Source organism: Pezoporus flaviventris, unplaced genomic scaffold (genome assembly GCF_033815535.1).
Source record: "Pezoporus flaviventris isolate CSIRO_AGI_PZ_B2104156 unplaced genomic scaffold, CSIRO_AGI_Pfla_v1 ptg000031l, whole genome shotgun sequence".
Taxonomy (NCBI): domain Eukaryota; kingdom Metazoa; phylum Chordata; class Aves; order Psittaciformes; family Psittacidae; genus Pezoporus; species Pezoporus flaviventris.
Genome location: NW_026892579.1, coordinates 6,588,084 through 6,615,849, shown reverse-complemented (window position 1 = coordinate 6,615,849; position 27,766 = coordinate 6,588,084). Strand labels below are relative to the sequence as shown.

Below are 27,766 nucleotides of genomic sequence, written 5' to 3'. Positions count from 1 at the left end.
GGTGGGCAGGCGGCTAGTCTGCAAAGACGATTGCAGTGCCTGGCCTCAGTGACCCAGCTGGGAACTTCATTGCACTTTAGAGCATGGCTAAACCAGGGACTTGGGGCACACTCTGCTGCTCAGGAGCAAACTCTGCTGCTCCCCGCAGGGAGATGTCTGTGCGATGATGTGGCAAAGCTGCTGTCAATAGCAAGCATACCTCCTAGTGAAGCACACTGGTATTTTTGGAGCATGGCTGTTTTGAAGGAGGCAGCTTCTTTCCAAAGCTCAAGTGAGCCAAGGGCAATACATTGCCATATAATGGGCCTATTTCTTTTTATTTGTCTGTTTATTTATTTTTGAGCAATGAGACACAGAAGGTTCAACTGACTGAATTAGAGGAATCTCTTTGTAATGTCGATGCACAAAGAATGACAAAATAGGACAAGGTGTTAAAACCTTCCTGCTGAAAGCCAGCTGAGGCCCCAGCTTTGGTCTATGCCTGGGGTTGACAGCAAGTTAATAGGAATGACTGAACCCAACACTGGCTTTGCTGGATCTTGTTGCAATAACTCCACCAAGCCCAGTAGGGAGTACTGAAAATCCTGGCCAATTAGAAATTTCAATAATGAATATTCCTGTCATTTTGTCTAAGATAGGGCATCCTGTTAGAACGCATGGTTATATTAATTTTGGGGTTTATATCCCGTACTTTACCATCTCTTAAGATTTACGTTAGGATTTAAATGGCGTATTTCACAGACAGGAAGGTGGTTTTTTGGCACCAAAGAAATAAATGTGTGTGGTACATAGAGATCACTGAATATACAACCAAACTACATTTCTGTTCGGGGTAGTATTAGAACGGCACTAGATAACAGAGCAGGTTTAGTCCAGGAAATGAATGGTGCTTTATGTAATCAAATCTGCAGGGGAGATTTGGCAAGAAGGATGCATACAGACAAATTATTGCTGAGTCTGGACATAGTATTAAGAGCATTAATTTTTAAGTTGTGGGGGATCACTAAAGATCTGCATGAGAGGAAAAGCGTACACAGCCTCCATTTATTTAAATCAGACCAAATACTAGCAGAGACACAGACTCTAAAACTAAGTCAAGGTATTAGTGCATTGTTTATGCGAAGGAGTTAGTGTTGCTGTTTTTGTGGTCTTACGGCTCTTTCTTAAATACACTCAGAGCTCAGTATTGCAGGTTCTGCAAGCTCGAGGTGGCCTCAGTTTATGTGTTTATTAGGGAGAGGCAATGAAGGCACGTTGTTACTTTGGAGAGCTGAGTCCTGCTAGTGGGAGAGCTGCTTCTAACAGCAGGCCCTTCCTGGGCTGAAAAAGCATGCGGACTCCTTTGCACACATGAGCCACATAAAACCCCATTTTAATGTGTTATATCAGCAGAATGTCTTCCTCAGGGAGGAGCCTTCCTCCTACCCCTTTCAAACCCAACAGTTTCTGTCAATCAGCTTAGCTATACTCAACCCCATTTCAAAGTCTCACTCTCCAGCACTGAAGATACCATGCTTTCCAGGTGATTCCAACAAAATACACCATATAAAATAAATGGATAATCCTACAGGGACACATCTTTCCTGTTTCCCAAGACTGGGGACCATTATCCGCAGCAGACCAGGCTTTGCCAGCTCACACAGAACATTCCCAGGCCTGCACTGGCCCCATGGTTTTTTCTGCAATGCAAAGAAGTACAATGTATTTCAAATGAATGCTGTGTGTTCCCCTGCAGCTCCAGGGAGAGGAGGATGGATGTGCTAGTCCTCTGACCTTTCTCATCCAGGCTGGAGAGCAAAAAAGGTGTCTTTGTGTCTGCGAGAGAAAATGGTATGTAGGATCTCCTCAGACAGCCTGCATTGCTCATTACTATCACACTGAAAGGCTACAGGAGAGGTTTGGCATTCTCCATCCACCCTTGGAGGATTTCCAGACCCAAATAGACAGGGCCCTGAGTAACCTAGTCTGATCTCAGAGCTGTCCCTGCTTAGCAGGGGTTGGACTAGAGACCTCCTGGGTCTCTTCCAACCTCAACTACTCTCTGATCCTATAAAACAAGCTGTGTTTTGAAAGTATACAGAAGAGATTTTTGAGAAACCTAGGTGCTATGTTCATAAGCTTTTAATGGGAACACAAAGCTTGAATCAGACCTCGTATGCACTGTTGCCCACTCAAGAGTAACATTACTGAAATGAACTGATATGTAGCATCCATTTAGTACCTAGGTACTGCTTGGACCTCATATTGAATTATGTGGCAAAATGGTTGTGCTAAAGAAGAACATTTTTTCGGTGATTTACAGCTGACTCCTTTTCCTGGTTTCAGCTGGGATAGAGTTCTTCCCAGTAGTGGGTGCAGTGCTGTGTTTTGGTTTTAGTCTGAGAACAATGCTGATAGCACACCGGTGTTTTAGTTGTTGCTTAGTAATGCTTACCCTGATTAAGGACTTTTCAGTCGCTCATGCTCCTCATGCTGGTGAGGAGGGGCACAGAAGCTGGGAGGGAGCAGAGACAGGGCACCTGACCTGAACTAGCTGGAGGCATATTCTGTACCACAGAACATCATGCTCAGCATATAAACTGAGGGGACTTGGCTTGAAGGGATGGATTGCTCCCTGGGGATGGGCATCAGGCAGTGCATGGTGAGCAGTTGTATTGTGCATCATTTCTCTGTCTTGGCATTTATTTCACACTCTCTCTCTTTTTGTTACCTCCCTTTTCATTACAATTGTTATAATAATAATTATTATGATAATATTATATTTTAGTCGAGTTATTCAACCGCTCCTATCTCAACAGATGGGTTTTACCTTTTTCCGATTCTCCTCCCCAACCCACATGGAGAGGTGTGAGCAAGTGGCTGCATGGTCCTTAGTTGCTCGCTGGTGTTAAACCATGACACTGCTCAAGAGTTTGGAAGGACAGTTCAGGATTCATTCATAACTGAAGAGGGTATATGGCAGTCTGAGTTGGGGAACAAAACAGAATTGCTCGGACTGGATTTGATTCCATACACCTATCAGAACCTCTGTCCACACACAGCCGCTGCGTGAGCATGGTCATTAGAAGCCTCTCCTAGGAACTCTGGACTTCATAGGAGGGGGCTGAGTGAGGACAAACACAAAGGAGGATCATTCACCAGGGCACTGCCAATGCCACTGTTGCAGGGATGGAGCTTTTATCTTATCCTGGAGACCCTCACCTGTAAACCTAAAAATCAGGCATGTCACCTTGACAGTATTAAGGAGGAGGTAATCTGGAGATATGAAAGCTCTTGTGTTTAGGTGGGGTAAACATACTTTTATAATTTGGGTTTTCTCATTAGGATTCCATGGAAAGAAGCAGCGCAGAGTATGTACTAGTGTTATTTCACACGGTAGCATCTCTTTCCATATTTAGAGAGCATGTTCTGATGGTGTTAATTTTTATGCTGTGCTTCTTCTAGGCACAATACACTAGAAATGTTGTGAGACTCACTCTTCCCAGCCTCAAAAAATACATGTATTTGCGGCTCTGCCCTTCAGATTTCAGAAATTCCTGCAATACGGACTTAAAGTCAAGTTAAAAATAACACTGCATTTTCACCAGCAAGACTAAAAATCAGATGTCACCCCGCCCGACCTCAATTAAGTCAGGCAGAATCTGCTGAAGCAGCTGGATGGGATCAAGCAGGGTGTGAAAATCTGTGTTCTAGCACTGGGGAGAGAAAAGATCAGTTGGAAATTTCAGTGTGAAGCTGGTTCCGTATGAAGTGGAGAATTTCAAGTGTGAATGCGTGTATGTGTTCATGCATGTGCTGGGGAAAGTAGGGTTGGCAAGGGAGACAGAGGAGAGCTTTGTGTTCAGTGCTTCCTCTGACACAGCTCAGCCTGTTCCCTATCTCCCAGTTTCACTTCTGAATGTGCAGGAACATGCGGTGGCTCCTTTTTCCCACCATCTTCATCATCCCTTGTACCCAGCAGGTAAGTTCATTAAAAAGAAGAAAAAGATTTCTCCCTTCTTCACTCTGTCCCAGTTTTAAGCCTTTGTTTGCTTAATGACAAAATAAATTTCAGAGAAGCAAATTCCTCTTAAAGAATAAGGAGCCATTCGCTATGCCTGAGTACATTTCATTTGCAGCTTATTTAATGGATCAGTCCTGATTTTGGTATTTTTTTTTTTTTTTCTCTAATCTCTATGTTAATATGAGTCAGTGAAAAAAAAACGTGTTAGGGAAGCTTAAATTGCCAGCAACCTTGCTTTTTATTTTTGTCCGTGCTTATATTCCATAGAAATGTATATATACATGTATATATGTATATGTACATGTAAGGGGTGGTCTGACTTCAGGCTGGGTTTTAAAATGGGAAAGGCACCTGGACTCTGAAAGACCTGAGCTTTGTCTCTTATGAGAACCCTTTAAAGGATAGCTTGTGCTGAAGGTATTTGTGACAAAGGCCGATTTCGTTATTTACTTCATTTTGAAAACCCACTTTACTTGCGGGTGCCTGTGTATTTTTCCTTTACGAACAAGATGGATGTCAAATGGAGAATTTTCAGATGAGTGTCTCCCTCCGCTAGCTTTGCATATTTAAAGCCAGACTAAGATAACCAAACATTAGCAATAAAACATTGTCTGCCTTTGCTATTTGCTTATTTGTGTCATCCAGACCTTGTTCAATCTTTAAAATGTAAGAAAACAAACAACAACACCTGAAGGGTTCCCGCACAATGATCTCATTTTCCACTCTGCCATAGGGTCAGGAAAAGCTTGCAGTGTGCTTGTGGGGTGTGGATAGCTTTGGTATAGAAACTTTGGGAAGCAAGAATTAGAAAAATATTTGCTGTAAACTTGACAAACAAACTTTAAATTTTCATTGTAACTTAATAGATTTGGGAATTTTTTTTCAGGAAGATTTTCCTGGTAGGCTGAGCTCCTCAGTAATTCTACAGTTATAAGTGTCAGGTATTTGCCTGATGGTGATTTTCTCTCTGCGAAACTTTGTAGTCTCACACCTTTCAGTTGACATCTTTCCCTACGGAAAGGAGAGAAAAATCACTGGCTTAAGTAGAATCTTGTAGGTTTAAAGCATGTTTTAATTTGCAGTACAAATTAAACATATGGGTTGAAGCACACAGATTATTTCCTGCTACACATGCCTATTTTGAAAAGCAGTATCTGGTTTAAGCCACATAACCTCATATAGCTGGCACATGGCCAAATTCCTAACAATAATCCTCTGCTTAAAAAGAAGAAAAGCAGCAAGAAAGTGTTTCCTAAAACAACCATACAGTTTTGAACGCTGCTAAATATATAGGAATACCTGTGTGTCTTATTTCCGGAACAAGTCTTGGAGAAGCTTTACACTCCAATGCAAATGTTCATCAAATTAACGTTATGGTTTATAGAAAAATCTTAGATGCCTAAAAGAAGTATACCTAAGTTAGTTGTTTCTTTATTATTGCTGCTTTCAGGTAAAAAATATTAGAAGAAATCTTCTGCATGCTAAATGGAATACCACATGACATTAATATTCATTTATTATATGAATTGCCTCTGTGAATTAATATCTATCTTAAAAATCATTCAGCCAAAAGAACTTGAAAGCTACTATTTTGGAGCTTCATTAGTAGCTGTGAATTAAGATATCGTAAGTATAGTTGTAAATGACCATGGAAAATGGAAATTAGGGGTAGAAAAAAGCCTTTTAAAAGGTCATTTACTGCTGCACACAATTAAGCCATATCAATTATGCTGTGAGAGCTTTCATGGGATGTGACATCTGAAATGCTGAATTCTGCAGATACTTCCAGTTTCAAAGCTGAACTGAAAGAAAACCCAGCCAAAAGATCCCTTCCCCAGCTTTCCCTTAGTGTCTGTGCTGGAGGTGGTTTCTACATCAGTTGAACCCTGCAGTTCAGGGGAACAGAGAGAAACTGAGAGGTGGCCTTCATGTGCCCACAAAAAGTATAGGCTATATATGTATATATATTACTTGTTTTCTGCAAGCTCAGTGGTGATACTGGCACCTGATGAGGAGCTGGATCTTGTTTGTCACTCTCGCTCTGTGGACTGTCAGAGCTGCTTGTTGAGAGCAGCTCCCAAGCCTTACATTGTGCTGGCAGCCAAGTGCTGTGTGTGCCCCAACTTAACTATGGATCCAGTCATCCGTGATGAATAACTATATCACAATCTGCATTTCTGCTGAAATCAGCAGCATGGAAAGATTTAACGCTAACATCTGAACTGTTATGTTTTAGATGCAGCTTTTCAAAAAAGCAGATAGAATATAGCTATCTCAAAGAGAGCCTTTCACACTCGATGCTGACTTAATCTTCCCCCATGCCTCAAAAAAATAAACCTATCAAGAATTACTTAGGACTTCCTTTTCTTAAAAAAGAAGAGGAATCTCCCCCATAAATTCTGAAACAGAATATGGAAAACAGTAAATTCAAGCTAGATCCCGGCTTCCTACTGCTGATAAAACTCTTTCTTAGAGATACATCTTTGCCCTTTAAACCTTGGATTCAGTTTAACACTTACTCATGCAAATACTCTTAGAAAATGACCCATTAAGCTCAGTATAACTACTAGCCTCCCTTATTGGGAGCCAATTTTTGGATCTAGCACAAGAGGATTTGTAAATCCCGCCATGTTCTTTCCCAAACAGCTACTCAGATTTTGGAGTGAAAGGAACTCTCAAAAGAGGTTTACTTTTGCCATCAGCAGTGGACACAGGGCAGTTGCTGGCTATCAGACAGTGGGAGGAATCAAAAGTTAATTAATTTGACAGGACATTTGTGGGAAAGAATATTTAAAGTAAATCCACCATCTACTTGAAAATACTTTTTTTCCCTACTTTAGCTCTACTACGGGTTTTTCTCTCTTGGAGGCAAAGGAAAGGCTGATGAATTGTGTTTTATACCAGCAATAGGTAAGGCTCACTGGCAGAATGTCACCTCAATGAATGACAGATGATCAACGGAACTGGTCCTCTGTCTCCTACGTAAACCTCACAGCTTCTCACTTTTGGATCCTGTGAGATGAGAAACGTTAAGTGCCTTCATGCAGCGTCACAGTTTTGTCCATCCCAACTTTGTTTTATGCCATCGCACCTATGCATAATACATTGGCCTCTCAAAATATCCCACCGTGTGTAAGTTTTTCCACAGCTCACCAGTGAAGCCTGGAGAGAAACCTTCAGAAACCGGTGAAACCCACCAGCGCAAGGAAGTTTGTCACTGGCCATGCAGATGCCCTCCGGTGCCAACCTGCACCCCTGGAATAAGTTTGGTGAAGGACGGTTGTGGCTGCTGTAAGATCTGTGCCAAGCAGTCAGGAGAGACCTGCAATGAAGCAGATGTCTGTGATCCCCACAAAGGCCTCTACTGCAACTACTCGGAAGACAAGCCTAGGTATGAAACAGGCGTGTGTGCATGTAAGTTGTTCTTCCATGTTCCCTTCTTGAAATCCAGGAGGGTGGGACCACACAGGTGCTTTTGGAGGAAAACTGTACTTGCTGGCCCTGCACAGCTCTGTGCTAGGCAATTTATCCTCATTTAATCCTTTGACTGCTCAGTCAAGGGATCTGAGAGTAGGGCTGGGACTGTCTTTAGGCATACCTGTGTATGCATTAGTGAAATCAGCTCATTGTGCACAAGCCTGTTATTTGCAGTCATGTTGATGACTGATTCAAAGCTAGGTGTCTGTAAGTTATCGCAGGGCACAAATAAAGAAATATGTGCTTGTGCTGGGAAGAACATGTGGGTGCAGTAAAGGCTTTCCCACTCTGTAATCAGGAACCACGTGCTCCTCCTGTGTTAGTAACTGTTGTTTACCATTTGCAGATCTGATAGCTGTGGGATGTGAGATCAATGGAGTTTATTATCTTAACGGCCAGACCTTCCAACCTAACCCACTTTATAAGTGCCTGTGCATCAGTGGTGCAATTGGATGTACACCTGTATTCATACCAAGATTAGCAGCAAGTCCCTGCGGCAGGGTCACGGGCAGAAAGAAGCCCGGACAACCCATCTGTGGCCCAGGACAGCACAAGCAGCTTCAAGCAACAAACTACAGACTGATGTCAGGTGTGCCTGGCTACACTGGTAAATGTTTCTGTCCATAAGCCTTGCTGCATTTAGTGTCCCTGGCTCAAGCAGCCAGGCGGGCAGCACACTGGCACTTTCCCAGTTCTTGCTGAAGGCCATTGCCAGGATGACTTGTCTGTCCCAATTACCCCTCTTACTCTTAGGTCACAGACTCTTTTCTCTAAACCCAATGAATATGCAAAGCAAAAAAGCCTTTTGGCTTCTGTCACCAGTGAATTGGCCAAAGCTACCTCCAGCCCATCTTTCTGCAGAAGTTTACTACTCATCAGATCAGACCAATTAGGGCTGCTGGTGGACAGCCATTTCACAGCCTAGGACCTGTCTCGCTTTCTCCTGCTTTGTCCTGGTTTTCACATACAAACACTAATGTGTTGGAGGCCTCTTTCAATAGAAAGCAGAAAATTGTAAAAAGTGCCTTAGTGGCTTTCCTGAATTCACAAGATTTGAGGTTGCTGCAAGGACAATGCTCCCCTCAATTTCCTCTTGATTCAGTCTGACCAAAAGCTTACAAGAGCTTACTCATAAAGTTCTGCCAGGGTCAGCTGATACTCTCTTTAACCTCATTCTCACTCTTCTGCTAACACTGTAGCTCTCCTTTTCACTTTAAGGAAGCAGCATCGCCAGGAGCATCTATCCTGGCCCATGCCTGGCCACAGCTGCCTGTGCTTGCGCTGTCTCCTTCCCTGTGCATGTGCAAGTTTCCACAGTGAAACTCAGCTCTGTTACAACTGCTGTGGGTACCAGAAAGCTGAGCCATTTACTTGGTGGCAGCTTGAACTGTGGGGAAATTAGGCCTGAATCATCATCGTGAATCAATAAAATAAAAGGATTGCAAAGCTGATCAGAAAACCTTCATAAAAGGCAGCTGAGTAAATAGGTAGAGGCATCTAAGTCAATCTGCAGATACACAGACCCACTTACAAAATCCAAAGTTCAGTTTTGAAAACTTCTGTTAGCAGTACTTATGCAAGTTAGCAAAAAACAAAAAGCAGCTCATCTTTACTTCAAAATTATGATACAACACCTATAATTCATATCAAAGCCTTTTTACAGAAATCTACTTAATGCTGTGTACAAACACACACTTCATGAGGCAACTGACTTCAAATGACTTCATTTCTAGAGAGCATCTCTAATCAGATCAAAGAGAAAACACAGAGCTTTGAAAACAATGGCAACCAAACCATCTGACCCCATGCAATATATTAATTGGGTTTGTGGGGAGCTGTATTTCAGATATCTGGAGAACAGGACCGAGGCATTTACTTTGTAGCGCTTCAAAAGCTGCATCCCAGCCTGTAGTAACTCCTTCATTGGCTGCAACACTGCACCTCACAGCGTTTGTTCTAGAATTTGAATGAGCTGTGCAACACAATCTTGAGAAAACCCATCCAGCTTGCAAAGCATACTTCCTATGTGCCTTGGCAACCCAACAACCTGTCACTGCGATGGCTGTACATGCTGAAGGATGCTATTCCTTAGGTGATATAAACCCTCTGAAGAAAATCATCTTGGAAGTTTTGTTTCAAAGTGAGGTCTGCCCCTTCCCAGTGCAGCAGAAGTATCATGTCAGCTCTGAGTGGCTCAATAGGCTGATACAGATTTTGAAGAGTCTTTTTCTGTTAGTGTGGCTAACGAGTGCTAAGTTTTGCTTTACTGCTCTTGCTCTGTTTTCTGGCTTTCCTGGTAAATTTGATTTACCTCCTTCAGACACACAGGGATGTGCCAAGGTCATATTTAAAAAACATGTGACAAGTATAAATGACCACTGAACTTCCCTTTATTTGTTGCAGATCTCTGAGAGACTTTTAATCTGCTTGCTGCAATGAGATCTTTAAATTGCAGTCTACTTCCCAGGTAGCATTGTAATTCTGCCCATGCTCTTGACTAAATACAGAGTCAGGTGGGTTTTTCAGTTCCACCGTTAACTTTTCCACCACGGTTTTTTTAAGTATACTCCTTCTCCTCCAGCCCTAATCCATCAGGAAATAGACTTTTTGGTGGTATCTGTAAGCAACTAGAGAATTTTATCCCTCAATAAAAAGGCTAAAGCCCTCACAGTATCTACAAAGAAACCAACACTGATGTTTTCAGCACTCCTTTTCAAGCTACGCTTGGCTTTAATTTTCAATGTCTCTTCCATTCTGGACATTTCATAAAGATTCCACAAATAACTCTCTCCATGTAACATTTCTATCATGTTAAACTGAAGGGTCAAACAACATGTGCAATTTCACAATCCTGGGGCTGTTCTGCTACATATATAATGTATTGCTGTCTTAGCTTACAGAAGCTTACCATTAGTGTTGAAGAAAAAGTGCCTGGTGCAGGCAACTCCCTGGACACCGTGTTCCAGGACCTGTGGCATAGGCATATCCAGCAGAGTGACCAATGAAAACAGCAAGTGTGAAATGAAAAAAGAGAAGAGGTTATGCTTCATCCAGCCTTGTCTGACCAATACATTGAAGACAATAAAGGTATTTTCTAATATAAAATGGCTTCCTAATAGAACATGAAAATATTGGAAGTAATGGAGTCATGGATGTATTTGTAACTACTAATATAAAGTGACTTTTTTATTAAGGGTTTTGAAAGAACTCTTCTGTTTTCTGCCTTCAGTCTTCAGGTTTCAATAGTAAACTACAGATGTGTAATTTCAAACAAAGTGTTACATTGGCCTGAAATATAGGTGCTGCTAGTGCTGTCTTGGTGCTCAGAAAATATTTTCTATGTAAATGTTGCCATTTTTTTTCTTATGTTTTGTTTTTAATGTTTAAAACCTCACAGGCTTTTCTTTGTTTTTATATTAAAGATTCCAAAAGGGAAAACATGTCAACCAACATTCCAGCTTCCTACAGCAGAGAAATTAGTTTTCTCTGGATGCTCAACTACTCAAAGCTACAAACTAACTTTCTGTGGGGTGTGCTTGGATAAGCGATGCTGCATACCTAATAAGTCCAAAATGATCACTGTACAGTTTGAGTGTCCCAACGAAGGCTTCTTTAGGTGGAAGATGATGTGGATAACATCATGTGTATGTCAGAGGATTTGCAGTGCTCCAGGAGATATATTTTCTGAACTCAAAGTTGTATGACAAGTTACACCATTGACTGTAACCCGCTGGGAGTGCAACAGCACATTCACACCCAGAAGAGTTAGCATAGTCCCCTGCCACACCAACATTCATAGTGAAACTACATATGGGAATACTCATTCATTAAATATCATCATGAAGCACCTAAATAAAAGTAAGAGTGCATCTTTTTAAATGGAATTGGTTTTGTAAGTGGAAGTACGTTCTTGAGAAGGATGTATGTAACACTAGTACTACCGAAACAATAACTTCTGGCAATTGCAAAAGGCACAGCAAGACAGCTTCATACCCCACCATAAGAAGTTGTTGCCCACAAAGACAAATACATGCAAATTCATAGATGCTCTGACCTATTAGAAAAAAACCCACCACTCTGTAATACTTCATCTATCATTCCCGATTCTCAAATTAACATTTTCTACTGTGTATCTGCAATACTAAAATACATCAATGCTGTCTCAAACAGGGGAAGTCATTTTAGGCTCAGACAGATTTATCTGCTGCACAAAACATTCTCTAGTGCTCTGAATTTAAACAACACACTGGTAAAGAACAAGTAAGCGGGCATCTGCAGATAACAGATACAACATTTCAAGGAAATGACTACTTTTAGGCTGTTTTCTTAAACGAAAATGCTCTCAACAAATGTTATCACAATGTTTTATTGAATACTTCTGGACTTACGCATTGAAAATTGTGCTTATTTATACACCTCCTCCAACTCTGCTAGAAGGACTTCAAGCTTTAAGAAATCATTGTATTGATCCAGTCTGACTTGTAAGAGTTTACTAGTCTTGATGTTCTAAAACAGCCAAGGCTGGCAAGCAACTGGAAACAGCTGTATATCCTATTTTGTAAAATTTCTTACTGCAATATAAAAATCTACTTACCCTGGTAATTATAACTATTAAACCATCTATTTTACTTGCATTATTTTAAGCATATAAATTTTGTTCTCCAAACAGTCATTATAACTTCATTATAAGTGCATGTTTCAGTCAGAGGTATATCATTATCAAGTGCAACTCAGCATTCATTAATATGAATCATTGATGTTAATTAATACTCCAAGTATAATACTTGAAACAAAAACTTTGTCAAAATTTGATATTGCAGATGTTGATATCAACTCAGAATGCTCTAATACAACTAAGTGCAACATGGAAGCAAAAATGTTACAACTATGAACATAGAGCATTCTGAAATTATGACTATCCTGCAAAGTTTAAGAAGCCAGTTTCATTACAGACTTGCTTTCACCTTTGAAGAGATGATGCAGGCTTCTCTTCGTAGTTGCTTGCTATAAAACAACAGTGATCCTTCCTTGAAGCAAGACCTGCCTTTAGTTTACTGTAAGATGAAAATCTGATAAAAGGACATTTTTGGCTGCTATAACCTCTCCTTCTCCCCTTTACAGCATATGGTATGTCAATTCACAGTTAGGAAGATGGCTCTTACTGATATGTTTACCATAATTAGATGCCTTCAAATCTTTCTTACAGTCTGGGCCTGTCACTTACTATGATGCCTCTCAGAGCCAAGGAAGCCATTGTTCCAGTCTCACTTTGGAATTACAATAGCTCGACATGTTTCAATTCAATTCCATGCTTCAAAGGTCAGATGCTTGGGGGATTGCTTTTTTCTTTAAATCAGTCCTTCCTTCTTCAAACAACTATCTTCAGTCTTGATGGATCTGTTCTAGGCCCACCCTTTGTGGCATCCAGTTCATTGTACTCTTCTATTAGATCAGACAAAGATGATATAGCTTCAGAAAAACAGTTTTGTTCCATCCCATCTACATGCAGATAATGGTGAAGGTGAGCCTATGAGAATAAATAAATAATAATAAAAAAAAAAAATCAGCGTTTTCCTTTTTCTTGGCACCCAACCCTTTTGGCTCAATAAATATCATTTAGCCCACACTGAAGAGGAGCATGCAAAGACTGTAGGACATAGATTTAAAGACTTCTGACATTCCTTGTTTAAATACTTAGCAACTTTAGTAATAATCCCCTATGAAATCACAGTCGACATTACTGATTTTTTATATGTCCATCTTTTCATATTGTGTTTTTGGGTTCGCCTGACCAAACTGTGTATTGGTTTTATGTGGCCAGGTTTTAGTAGTGAGGGGGAGTGCACGGCTGCAGGGGTGGCTTTTGTGAGAAAATAACCAGGATCTGCCCCCATGCGAGACAGAGCCAGATCCAGTTGGCTCCAGCATGGATGTGCCACTGACCAAAGCTGAACCCAGCAGCAATGCTGATACTGCCTCTGTGATAACTTATTTAAGGAGGGTAAAAAATGCTGCACAACAGCTGTGAGAGAGGGGAGTTAGAAAAATGTGAGAAACAGGCCTGCAGACACCAAGATCAGGGAGGAAGGAGCAAGAGTGAAACTGAGGCTGGGAAAGAAGGGCATGGAGTGGGGTGAAGATGTTCTCAGTTTTATTTCTTACTATCCTAGTCTGTTATTAATTGGCAGTAAATTAATATTCCCAAAGACAGATCTGTTTTGCCCATGACAAACTGGTGAGTGATCTCCCTATCCTTATCTTGACTCATAAGCTTTTCATCCATACTTTCTACCCCTGTCCTGCTGAAGAGAACAGCTTGGTAGGCACCTGCAGCCAGCCAAAGTCAATCCACCACAAGCTGGTAGGCAGATCTGTCAGATACTGACTCGCTGCTGAAGAAAATAAGTATATAGCCTGGTAGGTAGAGATCAATAAGGAGGTTACACTTTTTGAGCAGCAGCCATTGGAATGATTCCTTGAGAGGTAACAAAACAAAAATCTTGGGCTTAAAGCAGTTCCTTTGCGATACTAAGATTTGCTTCAATAAAGCAAGATGCTCATGATTAGTGGCTACAGATGTTATAATGATGAGTTGTACCTTTTTCTTGTAGAGCTTCATAAATCTGTCTTTGAGTTCAATGAAAGTTGGTTTTACACAGGTGTTGTTTGCTAAAGCTAGAAGAGAATGGGAATGGCCCACAGGAGGTACTGAACACAAACCAGTTTTCCAGCCCTCTTGATTCCAGGAGACAAAGTGCAGGGAAGGCTTCAACCTGCAATACAAAAATGTAGATAACGAAGGACTGTAAAGGGCACAAACAAGTTTCCTTTGCTAACAGTCTGAAAAGGTTAACACTTAAACTTTCAGAACTAACCAAGCCAGTTTTAACTATCATTTTGAACACAATGTTTTAGACTTCAGACTAAAACAGTGTCCATTTTAAATTTAAATTACAAACACCAGTTTTGTTAATTTAACATATCAGGATTTGAAAAATAAAGTTACAAACACCTATTTCTATAAAAGGGACTGCAAGCAATCTGAGACTTACAAGAGGGGGAGATTAATATTGTGTGGGGACAATCAGTCCACGTGTAGTTTAGGAATAAGTAAAATGCTTTATATTCTCAGAAATTTTCCCCATGTACCTGTTTGCCTGTAAACTCCATTCTGTATGCAAAGCTTCCCCCTGCCTTTCCTTTTATAACTATGTAGATCAATAGTGTAAAAGGTAGAAGCAGAGTGCTAACAACAGAGTTAACACAGGAATGATTCCTGATGATGCAAGTATCAATGACACAGAGGAGCCTTCCGTTCAGTAAAAGCAAACTTCTACTACGGAACTTACTCTTCAAATATTTTACTTGCAGAAGACCTCTGGAAGGTTGGGCTTTGCTTTCTTTTGCATTTTTGAGAAAGGAAAAGCACAGGAACGTCTAGTCAGCTCCCTTTATTTGTAAACCCAAGAACACTGTCACTTACTCTAACTCATTATGTAAATTAATTACAGTTTCTTCCCTTCTGAAAAGATGAAAGCTATTTTTGAGTAAACTAATTTGGTATTTGTCCTGGGTTCAGCAGTAGCAGTTATCTTCCTCCTTCTTAGTAGCTGGTGCAGTGCTGTGTTTTTGACTTTCAACCTGGGAACAGTGCTGATAACACTGATGTTTTTAGCTGTTGCTCAGTAATGTTTACTCTTACCAAGGACTTTGTGAGTCTCATGCTCTGCCAGGTGGAAGCAGAGACAGGACACCTTACCCAAATTAGCCAAAGACGTATTCCATACCACACCACGTCATGTCCACTATATGAACTGGGGGTAGTTACCCGGAAGGGCTAGGTCACTGCTTGGGTCAGGCTGGGTATCAGTTGGCAGGTGGCGAGTGGTTGTATTGTCTTCCCTTGTTATTTCCCTTATCATTATTATCATTGGTAGCAGCAGTGATTTGTGTTATACCTTAGTTACTGAGCTGTTCTTATCTCAACCTGTGGGAGTTACATTCTTTCGATTCTCCTCCCCATCCCTCCGGGAGCGGGGGAAGGAAGGTGGGGGAGTGAGCAAGGGCTGCATGGCCGAGATGCTGACTGGGCTTAAACCACAACAGTACTGAAATTCTTAAAATGAAAATTGAGAATGTTCTTGACAACTGACAACAGCTTCAAAACCAAACCCCATGACTACTTTCTGTGGTACTACAAACCTTTCAATATTTCTGCGAAGGTCTGAAACCTGCACATTTCCTCGAACAAGAAGTGCACAGGCAAGGTAGAGGCTGTGCTTTGGATCTGCTTGAATTAGTTGATGATCTCTGCTGAAAGCATCTGAAAACATCTGGTCCAACCTAGGTGAAAAGAAAACAGTTATGTACTCTTACTAAAGCTGGGTACAAGAGTTCTTCAGAATGCCCCCCCTTCAGGGTTTAAAAGTTCATAAAATTCTAGAGATAAAAATACATTTAACCTGGGACCATGAATGACAGGAAAAAGATTCAAACCCTTTTATGCACATAAGTTGGCAATATAATTTTTAAAAACACACCAGATCCATCTTCCCCCCTCTTCTCCCTCATGTTACAAGCCACCGTTCAGTCCAAAGTCAAAAAGCCAGAGAAGTGGACAGACTAAGAGATCTTTATTATGGCAATTTTGGGTCAATGGTTACAAAGTATTAAAAAATATGTAAAGGGACGTAACTACTTCAGGCTCGGGTTACATGAAAATTTAAGTAGACAATCTCACTGCTTGCGAAGGATCTCACAAGAAACACCAAAGTGCTGCTGACCCTGTCAGAACTGCTATACATCATTATTTAAAAGGATCAATGAATTCGACAACTGCATTCATTTTAATTAATATCCAAGTTACCCTTTCCATTTGTTCCAAATTCTCTGCATCCATTACCTCTATTTCTTTCCAATGACCCCTGCCAGAACCTTCCTATTAAAAATAACTAGAGACAAAAATATTCCTCTTTCCACCTCACCCTAACACGTGATTGACTGAGGACCTCCCCGTAGTCTGCTACCTTCCCTGCAGCACTGCATTACCTCCTCAGGGTATGGTTTCAAGAGACCAAATTGATTGTCACAACCTGTTATCACAGAAAAGGAGTGGTCCTGCCCTCTTCTTCACTTTGCATACTTCTACCACTTACCCCAGCTGCCTGTCACTATTTGGACCTTTTGCTGACTGAACTTAATTCACTAAACCAAATAAAATCTATTTTAACTGGTTATTTTTCTGCCATGACATGGCATAAATAAAATCACAAAATGCGACAATTGTCAGGTTAGTGTTACAATGAGCTGTTAAATGGCCTCACTGTATCTCCAGACTGAAGTAGGGTGCCATTACTTCCCAAGTAGTTTAGTTTAATTGCTTATTTGTCTTCACAGGATTTTGTGAGTCAGGTGCAGACTGTTACTTAGAACCCATATCACAAAGTCTTTTGATTAACACATTTTCCAACAGAAACATTTCCCAGCAGAGATAACAAAAGTAGATTTCAGGTTTACTGGCTCAACCATTACAGAGAAAAGGGACAAAGGATGTTCCTAAAATTAGCAGGACTGATTTGAAAATGCGGTAGATTTAAAACTGTTAGAAGTTCTAACCTTCCTTAGTTTCACTATAGATTTTTTTTTCTTACCTTCTAGAAGGTACATTAACATCAGCCAACGTATACAGAGGAGTCAAACTTGAAACCAAGTAATGAAGTCGAGGAAATGGAACCAAATTCATGCTGATTTCATTAAGATCCATGTTAAGGGAACCTTCAAACCTAGCAGAGCTGAAAAATTAACAGACTCTTATGAAACTGTTGCAAACTAAGGGAATTACTTTTAGAATGTGAGCATTCATTACTTCTATGTTTTCAACTGTTCTATACAACAGCTGAACAACACAGCATTCAAGAAACCCTTCATGTACTAAGCTTTCACATTTGGCAGTAACAGTGCTATGTCTTATTTACACATTTCATTACAGAACAATAAATCATCAAGATTGAGACCTTGTTTCCTGATTGCAGTTTTTAGCATTGTTTTTCAGTATGTGGCCATAGCGGCCCAACACCAGTTTTAGTAGTGCATTTCACCAGGAGTTTCTTGCAGCAATAGGCAGTGTAGGAGCAACAGTGATCTGACAGTATTTATAAAATAACTGGCCTAGAAAGCCAAATCTCCCTAGGCTCTGTTAAGTATTAATGGAAGACAGTATCCTTCTGCATATAAACCTTCTTTACTTCAGTTCTAAGACTACCACAGGTAGGGCAACACCACTGCAATGCGATTACTTTCAAATACTTAAACATTTAGTAATTCTTAAAAAGAAAAGATATAGCAAATGGAAAACAATTAGTATTCTTTGAGTTGATTTGCAGCACACACGGCCTCCAGAAATAATACTTTTACAGAGGAATAAGCTGTAACTTTACCTTGTTAAGTTCAGCAGCAAGTTGGCTAGAATGTTATTCATTGCATCAAATGGCTTTTCTTGTACAGTTTTTGCACTCCCTGCACTTGATGTTACCAAGCTGTTTTGCTTCACAGTTGACCCCAGCTTCCCAGAATTTGCCATCTGATTAATTTTATTAACTATATCAAACAGAGACTTCGAGAGAAAAGAAAAAAGCACACAAGAAGTCTTCAGCACAAAGCTTTCAAATTCAGTACTCCAATTTTTAATTTCAATTAGTTTTAAAGAGAAAGCTAAGACACAGTTCTGTCAGTTCAAAGATTATACCTTTGGTACATGTAAGTTCAACTTTTGACCAATTCCAACTGATTGATGTGTTTCTAAAAGTTTGTTCCCGAGTCAAACATCTATACAGCTTGACTCAGAAGTTTTTTATTCAACCACTCAAAATCCTCATCTTCTAAGATTACATTTTAAGTTTTCATAATTCTTGTGAAAGCAGAAATATATTCCCTAAATATATTTCCCTTTCTTTTGCCTTTTCCACAAGCAAACAAGAGAGCCACTGAAGTTAGATACAAATGAGTCTAGTGGTTTGTTTATTCAGGTATGCCTATGATGCTCACATCACTAGTCAGTAAAGCCTGCTGGAATTTGGAGTGATGAATTATTTACCTTGCAGGACTCCACTAATACTATGCAAAAAATTGATTGCTAAAAGATTGTAAGACTCTCCACCTCTGCAAATAGAGGCTTTTCACTGCTTACCTTGAAATAGACATGAGAAAATTCACTCTATTTTGAAGGTGAAGAGCAATTTTTTAGTGATAACAATTGTTAATTTCAAAATCCTGTGAACGAGTTAGGGTTTCAATTACTACTTAAAAAAATGAAGTTATGCTTTTTAAGACATGGTACTCAAATTCATACACAGAAGGAAGAAACACTTCCTACATGAAGTCTAATAAAAAAAGATATCGATAGAAATAGAATATTATCTTACTTTATTCTCTATTGGTAGCACACAGTCTGCATGTTCATTAAGCTCCTTCATAGCCAGAACACTGTTATATGGAGAAGTAATAACGTCATCCTCACCAGAGGGATAAACTGAAGTAACAAATCTATATACTTCTGGGAATTCATCCTCAAGCAACTTTAGTACAAAAGTTCCAAGACCAGATCCTGTCCCTAATTATGAATGAAGACAGAACAAGAGAAGATAAAAGGTTCCCCATGTCACCTTAAGACTTATGTTGGAAACTTTTACAACTTTCAGTAATGCATATTAATGAATATTTTCTGAAGCATTTGGCTGACAGTGGAGGCTCAAACAAAAGTTTTTCTCAGACAGGAAAGTAATTAAATGATAAAAGTATTTCCTACAGTATACCCGAAGGATGAAGTATACAATCTCGGATTTCTGCAAACCAGAAGGCTCTGTGTAAGCAACAGTTTTTCTGACCTACTAGTATTTTGATTTCTTATTTTAAAATCTTTAATTTGAATTTTGAAATAAAACATTAAAAACCTTGAACTGCCCCAAACAATTATTTACTTTCCTTTTGGGATTTCTTTATAAAAAGTTTTCTCGCTCTCCAATCAAAACAGAACCACCTCTTTACCTCAGCACACCTTTTTTCCTCAGTAGCACATAGCACCGAGTTTAAATCGGAGAACTGAACTTTAGCTTTTCTGTCTTGGACAGCTAACATTCTCAGCAGCAGACAATTTCATCAATGAACAAGACAGCAAGTTTCTGCAATAACAGAAATAAGATCTGCAGGGTCTCTCAAATTAAGCAAATGGCCACAAAAAAGGCGCTTGCTTCATATTTAAAGCAATTTTCTGTTCTTTTTTCCACATCATAACCAGTTATAATACAGGCTCCCCCTATGTTTCTGGGGCAGGAAGGCTTAGTGGCAATACATTAATGACAAAATTGTCACTACAAGGGATTCCTCCCTTCTGATTTATTAACAAACTAGCTGGACTGGTTTCAAGAGGGTTTTTTTCCAAGAGGTTTTTTTTTTTCCTCAGAAAAGTGAAGTTTTTCTAATATTAAACAACATTAGAAGACTCCTTCAAAGCATTTTAGAAAACTCCCACCATTAAAAACATCTTCATTACAACAACGATGTCAGTGTTCCAAGGTTACTGTCCCTTCCTCTGACCAGTAATACCTCAGTATTTCCTTGTTTGGTACCCGTCTTGATCCACTCATTTCCTTGTGTTTAAAATTTCAGTTGTATTTTTGTTCTGTGTAGGACTTACCTTAACTCATGATTTGGGTCCTCAGTGCTCTAACAAACCAAGTAATAATTACAGGTCTACTTAATTGGACAGTGCTAATTTTTTCTTCTGCATTCTGAATGACAGACTACTACACTGATCTTTTCAGGAGCCAGATTTTTCTTTTTCCATCTGTGGCTGGTGTAATTACATTAATGATAAATAAAATTACTTACCACCTCCCATTGAATGAATTATAAAAAAACACTGCAGACATTCGCAGTGTTCTGCAGCTTTCCTCAGCTTTTCCACAATGTTTTCCCGATACTGACAGCCATACAGCTTATGACCTACAGCCCTGAGGACATAAAAAGTACTTTAAAAAAAAATAAATCCCTCAATAAATCTTTCAATTTTTAATTCCTCCTATTTGTCATTTTAGAGTTGAGAGTCCAGAGCTGGGTGCAACACTTAATTTATGCAAGTTGCTCAGATGTGGCTAAATCATGTAAATACAGGAGTCAGGATATGGGTTTAATTTTGAGGATGCAAGCAGCAGTAAATTCACAGCTGTGGAGTCTGCAGTATTATTTTGTACTGTTAAGGAAATAAACTCACACATTGGATGAGGAAATTATAATAAGTTATATTATACACTGCTTAACAATAAGGATATCCCTATGTAATGTGTATAGTGACTTCCCTTTGAGCACTGAGTCAGTTGCTACCAGCAATAAAATCCCCTCCTTAACAGCTCATTTTCAACACACTTGCCTACCAGGTGGTGAAGTTACAGGATGCTTTATTCTCTGTATTGCACTCTCTCTTGGTACATTTGCTGATGATTTGCTTTCCAGTCTTTAGTGCACCGAATATTATTAGAAGCACATCAAGGTCTCAGGGAAAATTTGGAATTCATTATCTTAATCAATCTTTTCTTGAATTTCTCTTTTTGGTAATGCAATTTATATGCACAAAGCCAGACTCTCTGGTGCTTAGAAATCAGAAGCATATTTGTTCATATATCTCATTTCCATACTAGTTGTACAGTGTGAAACTAGATTATGGTTTCAACTAAGCAATGAAAGTAGCTGAACACCAAAGAAATAAAAATAAAAAGCATGTTCTCTTGAAAAAGAAAAATCAAAAAAAAAGAGAAAAAAATAGATAAAATGATCTATCAGCATAATTATCCTTCTGTAAAAGGGTTTTCAAAGCCCTCCTCCAGGCAACAGTGACTCCAAAGTTTACTGGTAATATGCTACAGCTCCCCAGGTGCAGAACAAACCAAAAAGATACTGTTATCCTTTCCCTTTTCAAATGCCATCTAATTAGTTGCTAAGAAATGTGTCTGAAAAGGTTCTCACCAGTTGTTTCCTGACCCAGAAACATCTGTGATAAGCTGTTTGCTGTCAAACACGTCCCTCAATGGTCCCTGCAGAATTTCATTTACCACGCCCTCCTCCATGTCAATTAACAGTGCCTTTGAGAAAGGGAAGAATTAAAATTGTAAGTAAGCAAACCACCCTTTGAAATAATCACACAAAGAAATATAAAATTATTTACAATATAAAAGGCATGCTGTTTCTAGTCTGCTCAAGAGAAACATTTTTTTTTAGTTGTTAACTAGGAGACAAGCTAGATTCACCCTGGCTGTTTTGCTAGAAATCATTCAAGAGGACATTTTGGGTAATGCAATTTTGTTAAAATTTCATAACGCTTTGCCCCAATAAAGAAAGCATTTTTCTGTTTCAGGTTTTCTTGCTTCTCAGACACTTAAAGTGGCTCAGAGAAACCCACTCCTTAGAAAAGGAAAATAAAAACTTTGCTGGTAATATCTACAATCATTTTATTGAAATTACGATTTTACTCATCAAGACTAGCAGCAAACTACATTACTCCACTGTACCATAAAAGATACTATTATAAATGTTACTATTCAAAGTAGTATTAAAAACCATATGCAATTATGAAAATTTCTACATAGCTGGAAGCAAATATACAGTGTAAAAAGAGTGACTTTTATGGATTGCCTTACTCGTGCTTTTAAAGAGCAGATTTTTCCTTTGTAAATATCGGGACCATCACCACCACTTCTGGAAAAAAAATAAAGCCAAACAAAACAGCAAGCTTAGAATCATAATAGAAAATAAGCCAATATGTATATTAGAATAAAATTTTCTCCTTAATCTTTTGCATTCAGAAGACTGCCACAATGTAAACAAAAACACCCCAAAAATGATGCCAAGAAAGACTTAGTAATTCCTGTGCAATGACAGGACATGATCTCTATGAGAAATACCCTAAGCAGTACTTCAGGAAGCTGAAAGCATGGAAAATTTACCCTCAGATTCAGCCTCTGCTCTGTGGCAATTCTACAAGCATTGCCAAAACTTGAAAGGATTATTTTTCCTCTTGAATGTAGTATGTATATCTGCGTCATCTAATGGAACACAGCATACCAAGTAGCACCACTGGCTTTTCAATGGGGGCAGTGCAGCACTGCACTACTTACTGCTCAAGCTGTGAAGGCTGTATAACTGCACTAGCATGGAACTGTGTGTTTGACTGACTTTGCCATTAAGATTTACCAGTTCAGAAATCATGCTGGGTTGACACAGCTTAATTTTCCTTTTTTTTCCAGGATGAGTTGTAGTGAGCCAGCCCAGGGGACTATGCACTGTGTACAATCACATTTTTCCACAATGAATGCTGGTGCTTCTGCACTCAAAGGATGAGGTACTTCCGTCTGGCCAAACTATATTTAACACAGGGGAAAAAAAAGGCAGGGATACTAGAAAATGGATCTAATTTCCCCCTCATTTATTTACCATATTTGGTGGCTGATGAAGCCAAAATTTATTCTTCATTCATTCTTCATTTACTGTATTTTACATTCAACCACAATAATATTCCAAAATCGTAAGCTAAAATTCACAACAAAGCCAAACGTTCTGACCACGCTCAGTCCCATCAGAACTAAAGATTATGGGGCTGCACTGGGTTCCTCAAGGATCTTCCACCTTCTCACTCAAAGAAGCAATCCAGGTATCTCTCATTAGCTGAGCAGCTCACAACAGTTCCAGTACTCATGTGATTCAATTAGCCTACACTACTCCCCATATGAATCCACTAGCACCAGTAAATCCAGCCAAGGAAATTCTATTTCTCCTCAGGCACTAACAAAATTCAAAGAAAAAAAAACAAAACCAAAACCAAACAGCTCAATTCAACACTGCTTTCTCTTACTACTGTTTTTGTGGTCTAGCCCATACTTTCAGTCATTCTGAATCATTTTGATTCAGTTGCTGAAAGTAATCCCTGTGCCCTCTAGAATTCCTTAAGCTCAACTTTACATATATTTCTGCATATAAAACCATACACATACATAAGCATATTTCTAATGTTACACAGGTTAACTGTAACCATAACAGAAAAAAGTCTGCCTGGTTCTGCCAGTTTTGCTCATAGCTGTTTCTGACAGGATAACCTGCCTGGATTAATTATTTTAAACAGCGGTATGGCCATAGCATAGAAAACTGAAGTTTGCCAATTTTACAAGTCTTTCCATTTTACAGACAGAAAATGGATGATTCTATTGCAGCCAACCTTTCAACTGTAAACTTGGTGGTTTCATCTGGCACATACACAGATGTTGTTTACAACCAAATTTTCATGGACTTAAAAAAAAAAAATCCTCTAAGAAATGCCCACAAGGAATGGCAACTATAAACTCCAATGCACTTGCATGTTCTTTCAGAGGTAAAATTTGATACAAAACAGTATTACAATGCCACTTTAGTTACACTTGCATGTTGTACTTCAACTTTGCCACATGATAGAAGAAAACAGAGGCTGGTCACATGCTTTTTAATTAAATAAAACGAAACAACAATATCCAAGTGCACAACTGTTTCATTCTTGCAAACTGCATAGATTTTTATAACTGGTCAGATAAGAGATGACTGAATGCTCTTACAGTACATATTGGTTAACCTTAAAAAAAAATAAAACATCATAGCCACCACTCCTTGTGTAACAAACTAGTCAGACAAAAGAGGTCTGAAAAATGACATGACCTTTTATGACTGCCTTACGTACAATTACTCCTGCAGCTCTTCAAGAAATTACGCTAAGCTGGTATTCAGAGGGCTTGCAGTGTGATCTTGATTTGTAATGGCAAAAGCTATCACATCTTGACTGTCCACTTTTGGGACAGCAAGAAAGGAAGACAAACCCTTTCAACACCTTTCTGAAGTAAATACAGTTAAAATGGAAAGGTAAAGATAGTGTTTTGAGGAGAATACAAAAAAGTTAAATCCTCTTCTAGAACGAAATATGACTTGAAACAAAACTGTAGCTTAGGTTAAAAGAAGATACAGAATTATTGATTTTCTGTATTAAACTCGTGAGCTTCTTGATGACTTACCTTGTATCTACATTCCTAAAGAAACTGCTTAATGCTTCATCATAAATTCCTTTCTAAAAGGAAACAACACAAGACAATGCATCAGAAATTCTCAGTGCTTTTTCACAGAATAACTTAATTTGGAAGGGAACTCTGAAGGTCACCTGTAAAACCTCCCCACTCAAAACAGACAACATCTATACTGAATTCAACTAGCTCTAGTCAGCTCTAAAAAGAACATTTCATTGAAGCATGAGCTTGATATTAAAACTCTCAAGAAGATGTAACTAGGAAACTAATTTTTCAGCACCAGCGAAAACTACTACTCTTCCTTAATTTCAAAAATTTAGGATTTTACTGACAATCCCAATACAATTAATTTGCATAGCTGCTGTTTAGCAGACTCAGTTCATCATGGGCTCCATGTCCATACCATCGATGTCCATGAAGTCCTGTGGAAAGCATATCACACTGTATCAGTGATTCCTAAACTCCCTGCTAAGTGGTGGTATGGAAATTACTCACCCCACCATAAAACTAAAGAGACCTGGCAAGTTTAAGCACTATTATTTTACAGACTGGTTACCGTACTTCTAAAGATGTGATGAGGCAGAATTTGGAAGTCACTGTTCCCTGCAACAGTAAAACCAAGATAGTCTGCCTATGCATATAAACTTCACCCATTGCTTTTTGCAGCTGCTTCAACTGAAGGTATTGAAAAGGACTGCTCACTGTTACCGGCTAAAATACGGTGTTTATCAGGAAGCAGTATGTTTATAGTCATAACAAGAAGAGCGCATTTGTGTTTGGGGTACTCACAACAATCCTGGGCCATCCTTACGATGCTATTGTGGTCAGCACAACTGTACAGCAAGTCACTGCATAGGTTACATTAACATAAAAAAAACAAAGTTGGGCTTTGGTGAGCTGCATTTTTGTTTTACTGCCAAGTGGCAAAAGACTTCCATTAAACAAGCCTCCGTTTTCATTAACTGCTTCAAATCCCGTCATGGGCTTTTCAAGGGGGTAAGGCTAGAGAAGCTGATCTGAATTAAGAGATAATTAGTTAAAAGGCTTAAGAACCTGGGGATAGTTTTGCCCGCAATGAAGCGGCCTTCAAATAAACACAGCGCTCTACAGCCACAGCGAAGGGCCCAGGACGAAGTAAGGGGTACCGTAGCTTGCCCGCAGAAACCAGGGCAGGCGGCTCACCCCGGCCAACGCGCCGCTTCCCTCAGCCCAGCGCCGGCCGGAAGCGCGGGGCAGCGGCGCCGTTACCTTGTTAACGTTAGCGTGCTCCCGCAGCGCCAGGTCCCAGAAGCGGCAGCCCACCTGGTTCCCGCACTGGCCCACTGCAAAGGGGAAAGACGCGGGTCAGGCAGGGGATGGGGAAAGGAGACCATGGGCTCCGGGTGCCGTGACCCCTTACCCTGCACCACCACCGACTGGGTCATGACGGAGCAGGCTGCCTTCGCGTGCCCGTTCGAACTCGGCGCCCGGAAGCCGCGCCCCCTTAATGGCCGCGGCGGAGGGCGGGACGTTGCGGCGGGCGGGTTTTTCCAACTGCGGGGTCTCATCACTGTTGCCCGCATTCGTTCTGCGGTAGAATGTCCCATCTGCTACTTCAGCCTACCTGTCGCGAATGGAACGTTCCGTTAGGGAGTAAGGGGGTGTGTGGGGCTGTGTCTCGCGTGGGGCGTGGCGGGTGTGTGGGCTTACCTGGGGCAGCTAGTCCGATGGAGCGGCGTGTGGGTGTTGGTTCTGATGGTCATGACTGCCTCTGTAAGATGCAGAGTTTGGTGTGAGGATAAGTGTGCACTAAGAGAAGCTGAGGGTGTAGTAACGTGTCTGTCGTCTGTTGGGCGGTACGGAATAGTGGGCCTGGTGAGGTACTCAGGAACTCTGTGTGTCCTTGAGAGAAAGTCTCTCTACGGTCGTCAATATAACGGCCAAATACAGGAGACACAGCAAAGAGCTAAAATGAAGTCTTCCCCTGCGATAATAGAAATACTGCCATGCAATACAGTTCGTTGCTTTTTGTGGCTAAGGATGTGTGATAAGGTAGGTTTTATATTCCCCAAATAAGTTCTTCTGAGCGATGGTGTGAGACGTGCCAAGTGACATGAAAATGCGTGCTAAAAATGCAAGGGAAAAAATGGTCATGTGGAAATGCAGTAATGATGTATCTTCCCACCAGGCTTGCAAATTATGTTTTTCTTTAAGCTCAGTTTTGTAGTTCTTGTGCAAATAATTTTCCACAGCGCAATTAAGCAGTGCTTTTTGCCTGTATGTTGAACATAGCAACTTTGCGACTAAAAACGAGTGACAAGAAGTGTAGAGATGCTATTGTCTTAGTATGGTAAAACTATCTACAACATAGCTGCAAAATCATAGAATCGTTCAGGTTGGAAAAGACCTTTAAGATCCTGAAGACCAACTGCTAACCTAGCACTGCCAATTTCACTACTAAACCAGTAAAGAGCATGTGATGCACAGAGCAGTGGCTTGCAGAAAGCTCTTGTGGCACAGATGACATTTCTGCTTCCTGTGGGACATCAAGATTACTTCCATGCAACGCACTTCATTAGGCTTTATGGCTAAAACTATCCAACAAAATATGCCTTTTTCAAATACATTATTTCTAGTGCTGGTGTGCAAACAAAATTTGCTAAATGAAATTCTTAACAGATACACTGAATTTCAGGTATCTTAATCCTTTATTTGCTCTGGAGAAAGCCATGGCACTTACTCTTGGTCGTGACCAAGGATCCTGTAGAGATCAGTTGAAGTTCTGAGGAAAATAAAGTAACAATGACTATTAAAAAAAAAAACTTTCCTGGAAAGCTTAAGTATGTATTGCAGCAAATACGATATTGTACAGTATAATTATGTATTATAAGAAATTCAAATCAAGACTATTCTTTTAAAAACTCAGTTGGAAGAGAAGAATCTGTCTACTGGAAATCTATATTGTTCCTCAGAAAAAGTAATGAATGACTCAAGCTTACTCAAGCTTCATGTCTGAAGCTGCCAAAGACCAATGGCTTCAGTGTAAGCAGTAGGTGGAAAGTTCAGCATGAATAGAGTTATACTGCCTCAGACACTTCTTTTATAAACTAATCACTAGTATAAAACTACATGGATATTAATCAGGAAAGCGGGAGTAATTTCTCATTTCTCTCTGGACAGACTAGATGTAACGTAGCTTAATTTTGTTCTCTGTGTTTAC

General features: G+C 39.9%; 2 protein-coding genes and 1 long non-coding RNA gene across 6 annotated transcripts; 1 reads left to right on the top strand and 2 right to left on the bottom strand.

Moving 5' to 3' along the window:
* Window positions 1-3,859: 3,859 nt before the first annotated feature.
* CCN6 (cellular communication network factor 6) lies at window positions 3,860-11,386 on the top strand. The gene is made up of 5 exons (XM_061460100.1): window positions 3,860-3,961; window positions 7,141-7,417; window positions 7,827-8,069; window positions 10,374-10,567; window positions 10,903-11,386. Exons 1-5 carry the CDS (start codon window positions 3,899-3,901, stop codon window positions 11,182-11,184), a joined length of 1,059 nt encoding a protein of 352 aa, XP_061316084.1. The 5' UTR covers window positions 3,860-3,898; the 3' UTR covers window positions 11,185-11,386.
* On the bottom strand, window positions 5,043-10,460 carry LOC133272686 (uncharacterized). Its single transcript, XR_009744510.1, has 2 exons — window positions 10,389-10,460; window positions 5,043-7,015 (listed from the first exon to the last, which is right to left on the bottom strand). It is a non-coding gene; the product is annotated as an uncharacterized LOC133272686 (long non-coding RNA).
* Window positions 11,387-11,830: 444 nt separating the features above from the next.
* On the bottom strand, window positions 11,831-26,179 carry TUBE1 (tubulin epsilon 1). 4 transcript variants are annotated; one of them, XM_061460097.1, is made up of 12 exons: window positions 25,967-26,179; window positions 25,816-25,889; window positions 24,559-24,611; window positions 22,168-22,222; window positions 21,497-21,612; window positions 20,366-20,487; window positions 18,901-19,088; window positions 17,917-18,092; window positions 17,131-17,271; window positions 15,683-15,823; window positions 14,079-14,253; window positions 11,831-13,007 (listed from the first exon to the last, which is right to left on the bottom strand). In XM_061460097.1, exons 1-12 carry the CDS (start codon window positions 26,151-26,153, stop codon window positions 12,849-12,851), a joined length of 1,587 nt encoding a protein of 528 aa, XP_061316081.1. In that variant the 5' UTR covers window positions 26,154-26,179; the 3' UTR covers window positions 11,831-12,848. The 4 variants fall into 4 exon arrangements, with proteins under 4 accessions (XP_061316081.1, XP_061316080.1, XP_061316083.1 ...); XM_061460096.1 differs by having other exon boundaries at window positions 22,168-22,225; window positions 25,967-26,178; XM_061460099.1 differs by lacking the exons at window positions 21,497-21,612; window positions 22,168-22,222 and having other exon boundaries at window positions 25,967-26,178.
* Between the last annotated feature and the right edge of the window lie 1,587 nt (window positions 26,180-27,766).